This window comes from Silurus meridionalis, chromosome 25, assembly GCF_014805685.1.
Source record: "Silurus meridionalis isolate SWU-2019-XX chromosome 25, ASM1480568v1, whole genome shotgun sequence".
Taxonomy (NCBI): domain Eukaryota; kingdom Metazoa; phylum Chordata; class Actinopteri; order Siluriformes; family Siluridae; genus Silurus; species Silurus meridionalis.
The window spans coordinates 4,982,058-5,001,811 of NC_060908.1; the positions used below are offsets into that span (position 1 = coordinate 4,982,058).

General features: G+C 36.6%; 1 protein-coding gene across 3 annotated transcripts; it reads left to right on the top strand.

Annotated features, from left to right (window-relative positions):
- The first annotated feature begins 11,799 nt into the window (after positions 1-11,799).
- Positions 11,800-19,482, top strand: tbx3a (T-box transcription factor 3a). 3 transcript variants are annotated; one of them, XM_046839726.1, is made up of 8 exons: positions 11,800-12,287; positions 12,511-13,112; positions 13,936-14,203; positions 14,612-14,776; positions 15,550-15,626; positions 15,757-15,914; positions 16,639-17,279; positions 17,877-19,482. In XM_046839726.1, the coding sequence occupies exons 2-8, from the start codon at positions 12,700-12,702 to the stop codon at positions 18,297-18,299; spliced, it is 2,145 nt and encodes a 714-aa protein (XP_046695682.1). In that variant the 5' UTR covers positions 11,800-12,287; positions 12,511-12,699; the 3' UTR covers positions 18,300-19,482. The 3 variants fall into 3 exon arrangements, with proteins under 3 accessions (XP_046695682.1, XP_046695681.1, XP_046695683.1); XM_046839725.1 differs by having other exon boundaries at positions 11,800-13,112; XM_046839727.1 differs by having other exon boundaries at positions 11,801-13,112; positions 14,630-14,776.
- The last annotated feature ends 272 nt before the right edge of the window (positions 19,483-19,754 follow it).

Consider the following 19,754-nt stretch of genomic DNA (forward strand, 5'->3'; position numbering starts at 1 on the left):
CTACAGTGGAGGAAAAAAAGCATTTTCCTTATTGTCAAGAGCTTACAAGTTTGTATCCTAAACATGCCATAGTCATCCAAGGCCAGGAGAGTCAAGCCATGCTTTCTGGGTGGAAAGAATGACATTATAATCTTTCTTCTTTTAACCATAAGCATCTGTGTGTTCAGGTATGTAGAAGAGGGCAAATAGTACTTTCTTCTGTAGCATGGGCATCAGTTTAAAAATGTGTGTTCACAGCCTTCACATAGTGATGGTGAGAACTAGCTCGTGAGTGGGAATTGGCAAATGAAAACTGGAAGTATGCAAAATTGTATGGAAATGCAAGTATGCAAATTCAGAAGTTTATAGCGTCGCATTGACAAAAGTACAATCCACAATATTTTAGCCTGCACACTTGCTGATGATGTTATATTAATTGTCCATGCGACAAATACGTAGTATTTATCTCTGTTACTGTGTTATCGCAATCCATGGATGGTGCACCAGATGTCTTGTCAGACCATCGGGGCTCAGTGTGGACTGGATGCAAGGATCGATGTATTTCTTATGGCAGCATACTGAAGCCTGTCTATGATTGTTCCCAGTTTTGCTCTCAGATTGGTTTTCCTGCAGTGGAAGAGTCGGGGAGGGGGTAGCTTTGCATACTCCGAGGGTAAGCTGGAGGACCGCAAACAATTCATGAAGACAAGACAATATTTTGTCAAAGGTACAGATATCCATGGGAACTGAGCTTAAATAAAAAATTGGTTTTGGGAACAGTTTCTACTATGATGTGAATTCTGGAATGTTTGAACATTTTGGCAAAATAAGCATTTCATTGTGTTCAGATTTGTCGTACATTATGCCTGAACTATGTATTAACCACACCAAGTTATACATACATGTCAGTGTATATTAACATGAACTAAATTGGAAAAAATCCCATTGTGGTATTTGAATAAATATCTGCTGACACAGGAAATTGGGACAAAGAAGCTTGTAGAAAGTGTCACCGGCCTGTTTTTTATTTTTTTTTCATTTATTTTTTCATTTATTTATTTATTTTACAGTTGCTAATGGTTACTCTCTGGTATAGAAGACCAAAAAAAAAAAAGAGGGGGTAGTCTTGACAAAGACCATCAGATCACTTTTCACTGGACCTTGAATATTTCATGCAGCAAGTCATACAGCAGACACACAGATGGGCCCAACAAATGGCAAAGTTATATGTCCATAACTTGCACCCATCCCCTCCCTTCAACCGATGGGACAGGCTCCAAAGAATGATGTCTGGCTCATGTTTCTGGGCACACCAACCATGTGGTTTATTTAACCTCATGACACAGACATGGTCCTCTACAAAAGATCAGTAAATTCGAAAGGGCTTGTTTGCTGCTGTGCCATGACTGTGATCATATGAGAGATAAACTAAGTGTTTTGAGGTTTAAAGTACAGATTTTCACAGGATTCGTTTGAAGATCTTACCTCATTTGGGTGTCAGTGAAGCATGGACCCTGTACGGATGATTTCTGCCTTGATCAAAAAAAAAAACAAATACCTATTATGTTTCACAGGATGGCAAACTGGCCAAATTATTGTCATGAAATGAAAAGCTAGTGAAGAATGGACAAATATCATAAGTATTTTTCTTCCTCAGTATTGCTATGTTCTGTCACATACAGATGCAAGACCTAAGTAGGCTTTTTCTATTCTATAATGAGTTGAAAATGCAGAAAGGGGAAATATGGAGCTTTGATGTTACACTTAGACACTAGTTAAAATGCCTGAAGTATAGATTCGTATTGTGCATAAATTTCCTCACCTTTTTTTCAAAGATTTTTTATGATTTTTTCCCCACATACAGTAAACCCTGCCCAGCTATCAATTAAGCAACAACTCTAAAATATTGCATATTAATCCTCTATCAAAATAAAACAAAACTAAAAAAAAAATAATATAGTTATGGTGTTGATTACATTACAGAGAATGATAGTGTAAAATCTAATTAAATCAGCAAAATAAAACATTTTTAATTGCTGATGAAATGGGGGGTGGTGGGTGAGGGGAGGGGGGACTAATATAAAAAGTCTTACAGAAAAGGCACTAAGATTCATCAAAGCATCAGTATTCTTCAGACCTTCTTGATAAGCTTGTATCTTCTCTCGGGAATGGACCGAACACAATGTCTTCCAAATCCTGAGCAGAAATTAATTTAGCATTGATGTCCCTCGCCGGATTCAACAACAAATCTCATTTGGTGTTTTTTTTTTCTCTCTCTCTCCTTTCTTCCTAATGTTTTTAGTGAAAGCAGTGGACCTGGGCATTGTCAATCAGCGGTGGGCCTCTTTTTTTATCAAGAATGAGAAAAAAAAATCTGTTTTGTTCTCCAAAGACCACGATAGTTCAGATGAAATACTTTCTTAAAAAATAATAAATGCATGTCATATGCAAACCACTACATTGTGATTATGATGATAATAATAATAATAATAATAATAATCATAATAATAATAATAATAATAACAGACAGACAGACAGACAGACAGACAGACAGACAGACAGACAGACAGACAGACAGATAGATAGATAGATAGATAGATAGATAGATAGATAGATAGATAGATAGATAGATAGATAGATAGATAGATAGATAGATAGGCACTTGCACTATAAAACAAAACGTGACACATTTTGAATACACAATAAGTAGACCAGCAGGACTCCAACGGAACTGCAAGCAAAATCATGTCTGGTTTTCTATTTTGTCTGTGATAGGACTGCACGGTCAATTCTGAAAAAGCAAGAATACATTTTTTACAGCAAAAACAACAATAAAGAAAGATAATGATGAAGAACAGTCTAACCGACTCAAAATATGCACCGGAAAAAATATAGATTTTTTTTTTTTACTCTCCAGAAAAGGTCAGGTAAATAATTAAATCATTCATAATTTATACAATTTAATAAGCAAGAATTCACAACTTTTACAGAAACTGCATTATTTATGCTTAATTTAGTTTTTAGTTCTTCTTTGGAATAACTGAAAGATTAATGCGTGGTTGCCATGCTAGATTAGTATTGTAGTGTACTTTTAAAGTTAAGAATTTGGACACCTGGTATCTGTCTTAATAAAAAATTTATAAATATAGTTTAGAACAAGACTTATTTTACTGTTGTGGGTGTCTGTCCTAAAAACAAATTGAAGGTAATTACAAAGTATTATTATTATTGTATTTTTTTTATTTTTATTACTATTATTATTATTATTATTATTATTATTATTATTATTATTATTATTATTATTATTATTATTGGTTGTTGTTTTTTTTAGGATTAGAAACAGGTCAATGTTAGAAGTGTTGAAAGATTTGAGGCCTGACAAGACGGCAAAGGATGAGCCTGAATTTGTTATAGCTACAACAGCATACATACGTGTACATATAAACAATATATTGTTTAAACCCACCTTCGTTTTTTTTTTTTTTTATAATTTTATACTTCAGTTGATATCCATCAATTTGTGCGTCTGCAGAACTTCACGACGTGAGTTGTTCGGGTATCATTTAAAACTGACTCCATTAAATATTCCTTGGAAAAAAAACCCAACACATTTTAATTGTAATTTTTACAAACTCAATAAAAGCAGCAAAGGCGTCATTATACGCAAAATATCAAATGACCTTCCCATGCATTTTACTGCTTTTCTTTACTTATTAATACTGCAATTTAGTTGTATTTAGGATACAGAAACAATTGTAAGTATGCACCAGAGAAAAGCATTGTTCTGGAAACTTGTGGCATTGATATAAAAAATGTAGATATCAAAAAATATGAATATGTAACTAAAGATCTGAGAGTGAAGAATAACCCGGAGCACGTGTGAGCCGATTTACCCTTCTGTCACGCAAGAACTTTCCACTCAGATCTCTCAGATTCTCTGTGGTGACCCGTGACAGCTCGGAGTCCCTGCTCATCCCACTGCCGTGACAGAAAACACCCGAAAAGACAGACTTCAGAGAAAACAGAAACCACGATTGGTCTTGCGCCCGCGCGCATGTTTTGTGTGTGTGTGTGTGTGTGTGTGTGTGTGTGTGTGTGTGTGGCGCAGGGCGGGGACGCTCCTCATTCAGGACGCGGAAAGCGCATGCTGCTGCGTGTGAGAGTAACGGAGGTTGCCGGTGCACTTTTCCACACAATGTTTGTGCTGTTGTTTTTTTTGTTGTTGTTATTGTTATTGTTTGCCTTGAGCTTTTTTATCACGAGAATATCCTTGTCAGTATTGTTTTTCTTGACTCTACATTTTTTATCGCGTTTTTTTTTAATCCGGATTTGGAAGTGGCTCACGGGTTCCAGACAACCTGGCTCCAGAGGTCTGCTCTTATGGCCTGAGAGGTTTCTGTTCGGGCAGAGACAAGTGTAAATCTCTTTGACAATCTTTTAGGATAGCTGTGTTTGTGTGTGTGTGTGTGTGTGTGTGTGTGTGTGTGTGTGTGTGTGTGTGTGTGTGTGTGTGTTTAGGCTACAGTTACAGTAAACACGCAAGTTATATGAAAACATTTCGATTTGGTCAAATCAATTTTATAATAAAACGTTTATTGCTGACCGACATCACGTCAAACTGCAGGATCAGGAGTCAACACTGTACGTTTTTTGTTGTTATATACTGTATATTTATTTATTTGTTGATATATATATATATATATATATATATATATATATATATATATATATATATATATAATGAACAATTGATTCGATATTTAAAAATATTGCAATGTCTATAGCTTTAATTGAATTATTTATTTTTTAATAGTTTTGTGTGAAGTAAAAATATTGAAAAAATTGGTGTTAAAGCAACAGGTGTGTCGTTATATTCTTTTAATAATAATAATAATAATAATAATAATAATAATAACAATAATAATTTGAACAACAATAATAATTCAAACAACAACAACAACAATAATAATAATAATAATAATAATAATAATAATAATAATAATAATAATAATATCATCATCATCATAATAATTATGATGATAGCCATGGAGAAAGAGTTATACGTTTCCTAAGCTATTCATCTCCTGACCAATAAAATACCACAAAAACGTTCTACCGGTCTCATAAATATGTCTAGTTGTGCGTTGTGTTGTTAAATTGTCTTAAAGATGACATGGATGATGTTGGAACACTTTACATTTTTACTTTTGAGGTTTGCTCTCTTTAAAAAAAATTCCAGAAAACGATACAAAAAGGTCTTGAGGTCCTGTGATAACTTTATTTTTTCCCTCCCCGGGACCCGAACTGTCGCCAGTTTCCCCAAAGAGTAAACCAGTCACTGTACCCAGGCACTGCACTGGTCACTTTTCATTTGGCGCACACAAAAGCTGATCCAAACCAAATCCCCGTTAACAACCCGGGCGCCGGGGCGACACGCCGTGCGGTGCTCCAAACCTGCTCATTCCGCGTCTAATTACCTGGAATACCACCTTCTTTAAAAAGAAGAAAACTGAAAAAAAGAATACAGTGGGCAATTTAATTTGCTGTGTGTGTCAAAGGTTCACCAACAGGCCGCCAAAAAGAGTTGTGAAGCCTCAGTGTGGGCAATGGATCTTATTAGGGGGGATGACCTGGGTGATGAAAAGGTTATGGGCTTTTCACTGCCTAGCTCTGAAAACCTAGATAGTTCCTAGTCGGTTTTTAATTGGATGCCCCCTGTGTGTGTGTGTGTGTGTGTGTGTGTGTGTGTGTGTGTGTGTGTGTGTGTGTGTGTGTGTGTGTGTGTGTTTGGTTGGAGAGGGGGTGTTATGTCGTAAGTTAAAAATAAGATTGGCATACCTAATTCGATTTCTTAACGAAAAGTAGTCGGATATTAATTGGTTGGTTGTCTCTGTGTGTGTGTGTGGGGGGGGTGTGTGTGTTTCCATACATAATTCGATTATTTTTTAACGAAAGTTCGTAGTCGGGTTTGTAATTGGTTTATTATATGTAACCATGTTTTTATATCTAGATGGGGATCGAACCCATACATTCTCACAAGAATCGGTTTATCTGACATTTTTTGAACTTGTAATAAATAAAGCTGGTCCTCACAAGGATCTTTCTTTTGGGGTACTGAAATTAAGGGTGTGGTCAGGTTTATATTTATATGTATAATTATTTATTTTTACATCTATAGATGTAGCATAGAAATAATTAGTTGCAATGATATGTCTTGAAAAGGACCACGAAGATGACGAGTGTGTGTGTGTGTGTGTGTGTGTGTGTGTGTGTGTGTGTGTGTGTGTGTGTGTTTGTTTGGAGTGAGTCTTGAATATTTTGGAACTTGCCAGACATCATTTTAAAACCGGATTATGATTTTTTTAATCATTTTTTTTATATTCATCAGAACATCTTTCCAAAAACAGCACTGTGTTTGGTTATTCGTTGTTACATACATTGCACTAATGTTTTCTTTTTTTGTGTATGATCAAGGAACCCTTTCGTTGTTCACAAGGACGTTCAGAGACTCGCAGCCAACACGTGTTTATTATTATTTGTTATTTGACTGTGTAGTGAATCATTGTCAGCTTGTTAATAAGATATTTCATCAGCTGTTTGGATTTCAATTTTCCCAAAATACACGTAAACAAAATTAGACTTTACGAGATGAAGAAATGTTTTTACTTATTTTTTTACATTTTAAAAACTAATAAGAAAACGTATTTTGCAAATCAGCAGACAAATTCAATAAAAACTGTATTTTACATTATTCTGGTGTTTATATTAATAGTTAACTCCTTGTTTTAAAGCTCTAAAAGTCGAACAATCCTTCTCTCTCTATCTCTCTCTCTCTCTCTCTCTCTCTCTCTCTCTCTCTCTATCTATCTATCTATCTATCTATCTGTCTTTCTCTCTCTCTCTCTCTCTCTCTCTCTCTCTCTCTCTCTCTCTCTCTCTCTCTCTCTCTCTATATATATATATATATATATATATATATATATATATATATATATATATATATATATATATATATATATATATCTCAATGGCTGCAAGAAGGAAATTATACAAAACACATGCGGGTATTTGCAGTGAATGAAAGTCTTCCTAGAACACGTCGGAATAACCCTAAAAGTTGTGTGTTACTGGGCAACTTTATAGACAACTGTAATCGATATAATAACATTAGATTTAATAACATTGTAGTGTTGATTCGGTTAAATGTCTGATGTATATCTAAGTAAGAAATGTAGTTTTTGAAGTCAGATTTCTGAAATGACCGACCTCATTTATAATGTGCGACATTGTAATGACAAAAAATGATTCTAATTTGCAGAACACCAAAATCAAACTATTTCTACTTTAAAAAATAATCTATCAAGAGGTAAGGCAATATTTATAGTGTAATAAACTGTAGCCTGGAAAGACCGCTACACAAACATTTGTACACTGTACTCACAATGTAATGACCTGTTTACAAACTTTATCACAAGACCACTTTAAGGCAAAATACATCATTTTTTAAGAAAAAATTTATAAATTTATAAGGATAAATAAAAGTTGCACATTGTTTTGAAGCAAACCACGTTAACTTGCAATAGTTTTTTGTTTGTTTGTTTGTTTGTTTGTTTGTTTGTTTGTTTATTTGTAGTATTGTATTGAAATGCATGCATTCAGGAACTAGCATAGGAATTGCCACTACTTTTCTGCTTACATGAAGACAAAAATCTTTGTGGTTCTTAGTATCTCATCTATTCATTCTCTCAATCATTCATTCATTCATTCATTCTTCAGTAACTGCTTGGAGAAATTTTAGAACATGTGTTGTCTTGCACTGGAGAGCGCAAATAAAATATGGGCTAAATGTTTTACCACATTGCTCAGAAATGGTGCCAAGAGTGTGTGAGGTTTCTGATTTTTTGTTACTCTCAAAGTTTGAAAGTAAAAAATAATGAACATTTAGATATATATCCTATTTTATACAACAGGACTAATAGTAAGAAGAATAAAAGGGGTGGAAGAATAAAATATTCTGATGAGGCAAACCAGTGTCTGTATCAGTTTTCACATTTTTTTGATTGCTTAAATGACGGCTGTGAATTGGGATAACTTAAGCGTACATCACGATCATGTGCATCCTGTCTGGCATGCCCTCTCACTTTTGTGTTGTCCCACTGCCAGGTCATATGGTCCCCAGACAAGGAAACAACAAGAGGCCTAAGATTTTCTCTTAAAATAAATGAAGGAGCACTTGGCACCATCAACAAGTTTGCAATGGAATGGGATAATGGTCTGTTTCTCGATGTCAACTGGATGCAGACAAAACTTGCATCATGATCATGAAATGGTTTCGCATTCAGTTTGATCATTCATTATTACCAACTGGGGAAAGACATGCTTTCATTGAAGCACAAAACATTGTCCAATAAACTATTGTTGTTATGGAAATGACAATTGACCATCGTCTAAAAATCTAAAATGATAAATGTCTCTTTAAACATGCCACAGAGCAATGGTCTCCTTCATGGCCTGTTTCAAGTTTCCATTTCAAAGGTGTCTGTCTCCACATAAATACCAAACCACTGTAACTCAAGATGACTCAGAAACAATTAGCACCCTCCTATTCTGCCAGGTTTTGCTGAGGTTCTCCTCAGAGTGCAAAGACTACTGCAGATTAGCAACTGTTTCAAATGTGTGCGTGATCTACAAGACATTCGCATTGTAGATATTTGAATTTTATCAAATGATATATGTTTTCTTTTATAAGCTATAGAGTTTTCTAAAATTGCTAACCCTAGTCTATTTGATGCATAAATATTTGTAGGTACTACAAACAAGTTTCAACAAGCACTGCATAGTGAGAGGAAAGCATCATGGAGAGCTCAAGAGATCAAAAAAAAAAAGGAACGTGTTGTATTTCGTCATCTGGATGGATGATCATTTGAGGGAATGAAATGTTGCGGGAATATCACATGATTTGACACAGCTTAACTGTGTGCTAAATTCCCACACTGAGATGTTAAGTTATTTTCTGATCGTCTTTCTGATTAACTAGGGTCATTTATGTGCATTCGTGGTCTTTCCCATTTTCATTTGCTCATGGATATCTCTTAGTCCACAATGAATCTCTTTGAAACGAAGTCAATGAACACATCCCCTAATTAACTAAAATAGTTTTCATCAATACTTCTAGCAAGTTATTGCAGGACCTAATGAAAGCGCTGGTGGATTTAAAGAAAAATGAAGAGCAGTTTGGAATCATTGACAGGGAAAGTTAATCATGGTGTAGCCGTAGATACCAAGGCCTCGTTGCCATGTCTCTGTTTATGTGGCCATTAATCAGAACTCAATTAATGATATACTTTGGGCAAGCTTAATGGATGGGGGTCAACCATGCACAAGGCATATGTCATTACAATGTCTCACAAACAAGAGGATGAAGTAGGTATATGTCAATTATGGGGTGTACACACAAATCAGGATGTATATGGATGACTTTACGGATATCATAATTCATAGTTTCTACCTTGTTCATGTCTTCCATGATGTTTACTCATTCATCTTAGACTAAAGTAACTTTCATGATGTTTAGGCAGGTTGCATTGTTAAAAGTGTCAATATGGCATTTAAAAGTGAAAGTGTCAATATTTATTTATTTATTTATTTATTTATTTATTTATTTATTGAGAGAGAGAGAGAGAGAGAGAGAGAGAGAGAGAGAGAGAGAGAGAAAATAGATTATTTGTTTGTAATAAAATAAAAAAAATAAAATGAATCTGACATGAATAGATAAAAAATTTGCAAAATTGATTATTCTAGGTTTTACATTTTTTTTTTGGTTTTGCATTAGTGCGTAATGATGTCATCTCACTTTGCAAAAAAAAAAAGTCTAATTTTCTTACATCACAGTAAACGAGAGAGATAGAAAGCAGTGACAAACATCATCAGTCACGCTTGGGTCACTGCGTGTATTTACCATTCTCTGAGGGCTCCTTATTTAATTAACCCTGCTGGAGTTGAAAGGGTGCCACTGTGTCAACATTGCAATTTAGAAGTAGCTCATGCTCAATTGAAATGAAGTTACAGTTTAGAAATACACACCTGGACAAAGAAAAATGGACTAAGCCCAAAAATGGCAAATAGGAAGCTTATAATAATCTTCACAAAAGATCTTTGGTCAGAAAATGAGCAAGAATTCAAATGCATGTCTGAGACCTTGAGATGGTCTTCTTGTACGCAAAGGTGTTTTAATCATAAAAATATTGTTTTTATTTTTTAAGTGTAAAATAACACAAAAATATACATACTGACTGGGTTAATTTTTTCAAAACTATTTTTTTTACGATTTGCTATTGGTCAAAGGCCTGATAACAACTCATGAATGGAACTTGGATTGATAAAGCTGTACATTTTGACAATAATGAAGGTCATTTCGAGTGCTAGAGAAGTCGTTGTGTAACTAAAATCGTGGATAAATAAATAAATAAAATGCAAGATCACGTTTTTAATGAACTGCAAAGGAATTGATGAGTAAAGGTTCGTCCTTTCTGTCCTTCCAGTATAATTTCACCTAATTTTGCAAGAAAATTTGATCGATTCTAATAAGAAATAAAAGTTTTTGAATCTAGAAGGTCATGCTCATCAGCAAAAAGTCACTAACAGATTACAACTTGTAGTAAAAAACATAAATAGTTGGTCCAGTGTCATTAGTTTTTTTTTTTTTAACTAGGAGTTGTTTACGTGCAAATGAATCATGCCATATGTGCAGAAAACCCGCTTCGGCTGCTGCTGTACAATTGGTTTTCGTGTGCGTAATTGGATATAGTCAACTGTTCATTTAGAGCGATTCTGGACGCGTTTTTACGCATTGCATTTAATCTGAAGCTGAAATAAAGCTACCAAGATGTATGACGTTTTTAGTAACACTACGTACATTTACCTTTTGTAGCTTACCTTTATTATGCAGAGTATCCCTTTGGATACAGTGGATAAAATGTACAATAAAAAAATTATTTAGTGCATATAGGCTTTAATTGGACATTAAGGATATTCAAAATGTTAAACACTAAAGTTCATAAGACCTAAGACATAAGTACATATTAGTACCTTTGGATGTCTGAGAATATATGGTATAAAAAAATAACAGAAACGAAATAATGTGTACAATTTTGTGCCAATAAAGTCGTTTTAAACATTATTATAACTGATACAAGACTCAGAACCTTATCAAAGTCTTGTGCATAATGTATATATATATAATGTATAAGACTAACACTTACACACTAACACATTTTAGACAAATAAAATGAAATATAATTATAACCACACGTGCCACAAGCATAAAATTAATATATCATTTGGTTTAAAATGCATTTTTTAATATAGGAAGGTTCCTGTTCAGGTTTGTGCAAAATGAGATTTTATTGTAATGTCCATTTGTGTGATGTAAACGAGTCTTGAAAAAAAAAATAATCTCCGTAAACATCGGTTAGTAATGCGGGGAAAATGTAATGGATTATTTTTCTGTTTTTGATTCGCTTGTTTTACAGTGTGAATGCAATGAAACCGATTTGCAGTCATGCTGCTTATGATGAAGATTTACAGATTTACAGTCCAGTGTTTGTTAGGATTTACTTCATGCAGATTAAAAGGTGCATATTTTTAATTTGTGTGTGTGTGTGTGTGTGTGTGTGTGTGTGTGTGTGTGTGTGTGTGTGTGTGTGTGTGTGTGTGTTGGGGGGGTGTAAGATGGGCTGAGCCGTGATGGCACACGCATGAGGCGGTGATTTTTTTTCTTATGGATTCGCTTTTGCTCTTCTTCGCCGCCTCGCACCGGTCGCTCGCTTTCGCGCGCGCTTTGCGTTGCCTGCCGACGTTATTCGCGCGATCGGCGAAGCGAGGTAGCGCTGTCTCGCGGCGGAAATCGAGTTTTTCCCAACACCTCTTCATAAGTCCGAAGTCTTTCCCCTCCACCCGACCTGTTACAACCACGCCTACGGAGGCACACAATTGGTCCCGAAAGCGTCAAAGAGCCAATCAACGGAGCCTGGAGTCTGGCAACGCGCGTCACATCCACACGGCTCTGGAGCTCATGGAATTCAGAAGCACTGGAAAGATCTCGGTGCTGGGAACTCGCCACCTCCGCGCGGGCCAAACGGACTTTCTCCAACGTTTGCATTTGTGTGTATGCGCGCAACGTGTGTGTGTTTTTTATTACAGTTAGTAGGGAAGTTGTGTGTGCGCGCGCGTAAAGATCCAGGCGATGTCATAAATTAATGGACTCATGGACATTCATTTGCTCCTCCAGTGCACGAGAGATCTAAACGGTATCCATCAGAATGTAGATTTTTGAACACCAGCAACCTGAACGCATATTTATTTAAAAGAAAAAAGAGTCGTTCTCTTTTGGTTTCGTATTTGTGTGTGTGTGTGTGTGTGTGTGTGTTTTGGCTTAAGCGAGCTGAACACACGCAAGAGAGCATTTGAAGATAAACTATACAGCAACGCCGGAGGAGTTAAAGGATAGCCTTCTCTTCTTCTCTTTTGCAGTCGCTTTGCTGGAATCCATCTAACCCCAGAACACTACGGTTGCTCGAACCCAGGCTGTGGATGCTTGTGTTTTATTTCCAAAACTGGATTTTTGCGGATTTCCAAAAAACTGGATAAAGATTCGGACTCCGCGGCGCGGTTAGAAAACACAAAGCAAGGCAGAACTTCTAGATCATCAGATATTGCTATATGCAATATCTGGACTTTTGGATGACCTTCCTGATGAGAGATCCAGTTATCCCAGGCTCGAGTATGGCATACCACCCGTTTTTACCTAACCGGGGTCCAGAGTTTGCCATGAGCGCCATGCTGGGCCACCAACCGCCCTTCTTCCCGGCTCTGGCACTACCACCGAACGGCTCGCTTTCGCTACCAGGAGCGCTCGGGAAGCCCATCATGGATCAGTTGATGGGCACCTCGGATTCGGGCCTGCACTTCTCCTCTCTGGGGCATCAGGCCGCCGCTGCTCATCTACGGCCTCTAAAAACACTCGAGCCGGAGGAGGAAGTTGAGGACGACCCAAAAGTTCATCTCGAAGCCAAGGAACTTTGGGAGCTCTTCCATAAATGCGGCACAGAAATGGTTATCACCAAATCAGGAAGGTAAATCAAGGCGATGTAAGAGTTTCCTGTTATCACCAGGCAAGCAGATACTCCACTGCATTGATTTATTGATTTGGGTGGCCCACTGACAGAACATCTAGCTATTAGCATATACGCGCGAGAGACACCCAGGTAAACTCATGAAGTGCTGTAGAATATACAATGGCGCCGAACCTGGTAATATAATTTTAGTGTGTTCAACACAGCCCAACCTATGCTACTTTTATAGCATCACTTTAACGTAATCATATTTTATGACTGCAGTTAATACATACTGACCTGTCATAACCTGCAACAATTTCAATGCAGTGCGCCTGATGTAAATTTACAAACTGTTTTTTTTTACATTATGAAGAAATGACTTCAGTAAATGTTTCATTTTAATTACACCCAAATTTCATTTTTTTAATGAGCCATTTAAGCCTCTTTATAAAATGTATGTTCTCTGAAATTGTTATTATTATTATCATGATCATTATCATTATTATCATTATTATCATTATTATTATTATTATTATTATTATTATTATTATTATCAATATTATTATCAATATTATTATTGCTGATTGGACAAATGGATGAAGGTTTTGCAATGAGATTTCGCCCTCACAATTTTAAAGACCCTAAGTAGTGTGTAAGCCTGCTCGTGCACCAAGGCCAAAAATAATTCAACACTAAAATGATCTGCTCATGTTTTCATACACTGACACCGGATATTCGAGTAGAGTAATCAGTCTTGAGTCGAATCGCAATCGTCCCCAAAGTCAACAGGTGATTTGAAAGATCATTCAAACATATTTATTTCCTTTCTTTTTCCCCGCAGACGAATGTTTCCTCCGTTTAAAGTAAGATGCACTGGCCTGGACAAGAAAGCCAAATATATTCTGTTGATGGATATTGTAGCGGCTGACGACTGCAGGTATAAATTTCATAACTCACGCTGGATGGTGGCCGGTAAGGCTGATCCCGAAATGCCAAAGCGGATGTATATCCACCCCGACAGCCCAGCTACTGGCGAGCAATGGATGTCCAAAGTGGTCAACTTTCACAAACTAAAACTCACCAACAATATCTCCGACAAGCATGGATTTGTAAGTGTAATTTTATATGTTATGTTTTATATTTGCCTTATTATTATTATTATTATTATTATTATTATTATTATTATTATTACTATTATTATTATTATTATTACTATTAGTATTGTTGTTTTTGTTGTTATTGTAGTTGTTGATATAATTGCTATTATTAATTTTGCTTTGTTTTTAAGTTGCGCATTGGCAACTTTTTATATTCAAGATATTTAGCTGTGTATTAATGCCTCTATTTGATTGTATAAAATTCCATTCAAAACACCAAAAAGGTCACTAGTGTTTCATAGCAACTGAAATATGTTTCATGGCGTGTAACTATAGGCCTCGGCTTGTAAGGAAATAATACAACGTGTTCTTCTGTGGCCCACGTTTGTAAGCTAGAGGCGCATTTAAAAATGTTACCAGGCCGTGTATTCATTGCAGACGATTCTGAACTCCATGCACAAATACCAACCGAGGTTTCACATCGTTCGAGCCAACGACATTCTCAAGCTGCCGTACAGCACGTTCAGGACCTACGTTTTCCCCGAGACTGATTTCATTGCTGTGACTGCGTACCAAAACGACAAGGTAGGTGAAGATTCCTAGTGCTTAGCTGAATGTTTGCATTATCCACTCATGGATAGATTTCATTCCATACAGGATCTTGTAATAACAATTTAAAAAGCACGCCCAAATGGTAAAAAAAATGTTGCTGTAATTGTGTGAAAAGTTGCAGCAATGTAGGATGTTTGGTTTATCACGAACACGTTGTCCATGCTCAGATGTTGAACCCAAAATGTTGTGGGCTGTAGACCTTCCAGGAATGTATGATTTACAGGTTATCTTAATTATATTTAATCACACGGGGTCGAGGATTTGGCAAACTACCCGGACAATGGAGTGTGTGTGCGTGTGTGCATGTGCGCTTGTGTGTATGTGCGTGTCAAAGAGAGAGGGCAGGAGAGAGTGAGCGAAGGAAAGATTATGGACGAACATATAAGTGTGTGTGTGGGTGTGTGGCGCGTGTTGGCATTAGTACACAATGTAGAGTAAAAAAAGTTATATAATGGAGCTAAATTGTGATCTTGGCGAGATTTTGCTGCTGAGTGCAAAGAAAAATGACCATGCTCATAAGTGTATGTGCACGTGTGCACACACACACATACACGTACACATTTGTATGAGTATAGGAAATCTGTTCAGACCACCTGGGTTCGATCTGAAAGTTAATAATATGAAAAAGAACACAAAACTGGATCTAGTGTTTTATATTTATGGGTATATATGTTGAGATTTTTAAAGCTATGTGAATCTAAAATATCTGTGCAATATGATGTTTTGATGTTTGCCTTTTCATTTAGATCACACAACTGAAAATCGATCACAATCCGTTTGCTAAGGGGTTTCGAGATACTGGAAATGGAAGGCGTGAAAAAAGGTGAGCAAATACACGATTTCAAGTGGAAAATATAACAATACATGACATTCAAGAAATCGAAAGGTGATTGTGAGTGATTATTTGTGTTACAATAATATCGGGCTGCATCACGTTGCTGTTTGTGCTACAGGAAGCAGTTGGCCTTACAGTCCTTAAGATCTTACGAGGAACCTCAGAAAAAAGAGAACGTCACCTCTGACGATTCATCCGGAGAACAGAATTCGTTCAAATGTTTCCGACAGAGTTCATCTCCCGCCGTGGCGACTGTGGGACGGCAGAGCTTAAAAGGTAAAGCCCCCCAATAAACTTTCTTCTTTTTTTTTTGTTGCACTGAGCTGATTTTGTGTTTATGTGTGTGTGTGTGTGTGTGTGTGTGTGTGTGTGTGTATGTGTGTGTGTGTGTGTGTGTGTGTGTGTGTGTGTGTGTGTGTGTGTGTGTGTGTGTGTGTGTTCTTTTACTGTTGTGTTTTGTAACAACAAAATGAATATTAAATTAATGGGCTTGCGTTTTATATAGATTTTTTTTATATAGTAATGAGTTATTGAAGATAAAAATTATTATTATTATTATTATTAAATAAATAAATGTGTTTTGTAGATTGTGTATATATTGTTATTATTATTATCATCATTATTATTATTATTAGTAGTAGTAGTATTACATAAATAAAAATAATAAATAAATAAGTAAATAAATGTGTATATTAGATTGTGTGTATATTATTATTGTTAGTAGTAGTAGTAGTAGTAATAGTAGTATTCAATAAATAAATAAATAAATAAGTGTATAGTAGATTGTGTATATTATTAAAATTATTATTAGGATAATTATTAATATTATTTTACATGTTCTGGAAGATTATTTTTAAATGGTAGTTACATATGATTTCATTTGATTACTGAAATATTATTTAAGGGTGTGTCACTGTTCCATACTTGTCAATGCCACTGTAATAAGCAGACAGAAATTCGACTTCTCGCTATTCACCTGACGTTATAACTATCGTCCCAGATTTCTGCGACAGCGACGAAGACAGTGACGAGGACGAGAGAGACGCAAACCCCAAGGAAGGACCAGACTCCAGCAAAATCTCCACCACCACTGAAGACGCAAAGGAGCGCGATGGTGCTTTAAACAAACCCACAAACTCGTTTGGAGAGGGCGACTCCAGGGTGCGCGAGAGCAGGACTGAGAAAAGCCGGGCCGATTCGCGACACAGCCCGGTGACGCTCATTTCCAGCACCACGCGCTCGGGGGAAGAGCTCAAAAGTCCTGCTGGGGATCAGCCCAAATCGGACGAATGTCGTTCGGTAAGCAAGGAGAGTTACACGACACCACTGACTGTTCAGACAGACGCCGGTGCGCATCTGAACCAGAGCCACATGCACAGTTTCGGATTTCCACCCGGTTTGGCGGGGCAGCAGTTTTTTAATCACCTGGGAAGCGCCCATCCTTTTCTCTTGCATCCCAGTCAGTTTAATATGGGAGGTGCGTTTTCCAATATGGCCGCCGGGATGGGTCCATTATTAGCAGCCGTGTCCTCAGGAGGAGTGACCAGCATGGACGCGGCCAGCATGGCGTCACCGTCGCAAAGTCTGACTGGTGCGCCAGGAGTGCCTTTTCATCTGCAGCAACACGTCCTGGCATCTCAGGTAAATAGTCCTTTATAACTCCTCTTTTCAAATTCTCTTTTTTTTATCTCACTCCTTTGTGCATGTAGTGTTTCTACACAGACAGCAAGACTGTGTGATTTCTATCGTTAACTTTGATAGCTAAAGGTGTGGCGCTACTTGTTGAACAGTGTTTTCCACCAAGATCATAAATCAGAAGGAAATGCGCACCACACTATAGACTATAAAAACTACTAATCAGACTTTTGGATCAATTTCATTCGGTTATTTATGACTGGTTTCGTTTTCTTTATTTAAAAAAAGTGCTTTGTCGGGACATATATTTTTAGACCCAAGTGAATTCTTATGTACTAGGAAATGTTGTGTTGTGAAAAAACAACAACAACATTAACACCAATAATAATTTGTATATCATTTTCAAAGTGGATTTGAACACATGGGTTTATTATCATTAATGCAAACTTTATTGTTGTAAATAAATTGGAGCATTTTATTGCAAAATTAAAAAAATATATTAATTGCTGTTAACTTAAATCAGTGTAATATTAGGTGCTGCTTTGTGGCAAAAATCGGAGTTTTCTTGATTGTTGTTCTTTCTTTCTTTTATTCATTATGCAGGGATTGGCGATGTCACCCTTTGGAGGCCTCTTCCCATATCCTTATACGTACATGGCAGCAGCAGCTGCTGCTTCTTCTGCAGCCACCTCCTCGGTCCACCGCCACCCGTTCCTTAACGCCGTGAGACCGCGTCTCCGGTACAGCCCTTACTCCTTACCGAGTGTCCCGGACAGCACTTTGCTCACAACCGCCATTCCTCCCCTCGACCTGAAGGGGGACGTCATGGCTTCCAGTCCCGTTTCTGCAACTTTGGATTCCACTTCAGAGGTGACCAGTCGTTCCTCGACCATCTCATCCGGCTCAGTGTCTCTTTCACCAAAAACGGGCTCTGAAAAAGATTCAAACAGCGATTTGCAGAGCATCCAGCGCCTTGTGAGCGGACTCGAGTCAAAGCAGGACAGACCACGAAGTGTCTCTCCTTAATCATTATAATGGTGATTATTATTATTAATAATAGGACATGATTTGCATTGGGAATCATTAAGGACATTGATGATACGGATCATGTACGACGACGCCCTTCTAGCGAAAGCAGGTTTACATAGGCTGTGGACCTATAAATTAAAAAAAAGATATATGTTCGGTTTAAAAATGCACTTTGGTAAAACACAAAATAAGAAAAAAAATGTTTATGTTCACGTCTTGTAAATTAAAACAATCTCTCTTTTTTTTCTCCTGATGTTTGAAATTACCGTAGAAGTATTGAAAAACGAATTATGGACTAGGGAATTTGTCACAGGTCGAAAAAAGCTGCTGTCCTCTCTACGTTTTTATGTCAAATCTCTGGGGAGGGGGTGTCAGTCAAGTAATTTTAATATGCACTCTTAATAGAAATTTAAGTTTATTGGATATCTGTTTATCTAATAATAAAAAGGACTGCTATGTTTTTTTTTTTATTAGTTATTATATAGTCTATTGTTTGAAGCCTGTCGTTACTGCCAGATGGAAGCAGGCGTTCTGCATGTTGCGTTTTGTTTTGATTTTATTACCAAATACACACACACACACACACACACAAACACACACAAAACTACATCCAGCGTGAAAAATGACAAAGCAGTGCGTGCAATATTACTTACAACTTCAACTGTAAACAAAAGTTCGGACCTTGCAATCACTCCAACTCAACAAGCCACGTGTATAGAAACACATGGAACACACCCTACATGAATAAAACGATCTGATATTGTATTATAGGCTTCACACCGCGGTACACAAAAAAACAATCCAGCGTTGATATGAAATGGGGGAACTGGAGCAGTTTACCGACGGATGCGGTTCTAATGACTATAATGTAAATAGTGACATATACTGTAGCTACAAAGTATTTATGTAATTATTTCATATGAATATTGCGTGTAAATATGACGGAGTTGGTTTGTTCCTAGGGGATCTGTTATTAATTTATTGTTGATATAGTGTGTTAAAAAAATCGTTTGTGAGGTATTCTCATTGCTTATGACATTCACATTGACGTCCCTCTGACTGTAGATTGTTAATGAGCCCCGGAAAAAATATGTGCCATTGTTCCATACTGTTCTCTCTGTGTTCAAGTGTTTCTGTTCAAACGCATTAAAGGCGACAACGCATTGCGCCAGTGTCTTTATACTGCTGATACATTTCATTCTTTCTTTTTTTTTTGCCCCTATAACACTCAAAACACAAACAAAACTCAGAAAAAGCTTCCATGTCCAAAATTACGTTTTGTCCCAATAATCGCAAAGAAAGATTTTCGGGGTGTATATTTGTTATTTTCCCCATCAATTAATTTTTAAAAGTTTATATTAGCAGTGTTCTGAAAGTGTCAATAAAAAATCTAAAATATATAAATTAGTTTCAAGACAGCCTGAAAGAAGATTTTTTTATTATTATTATTAT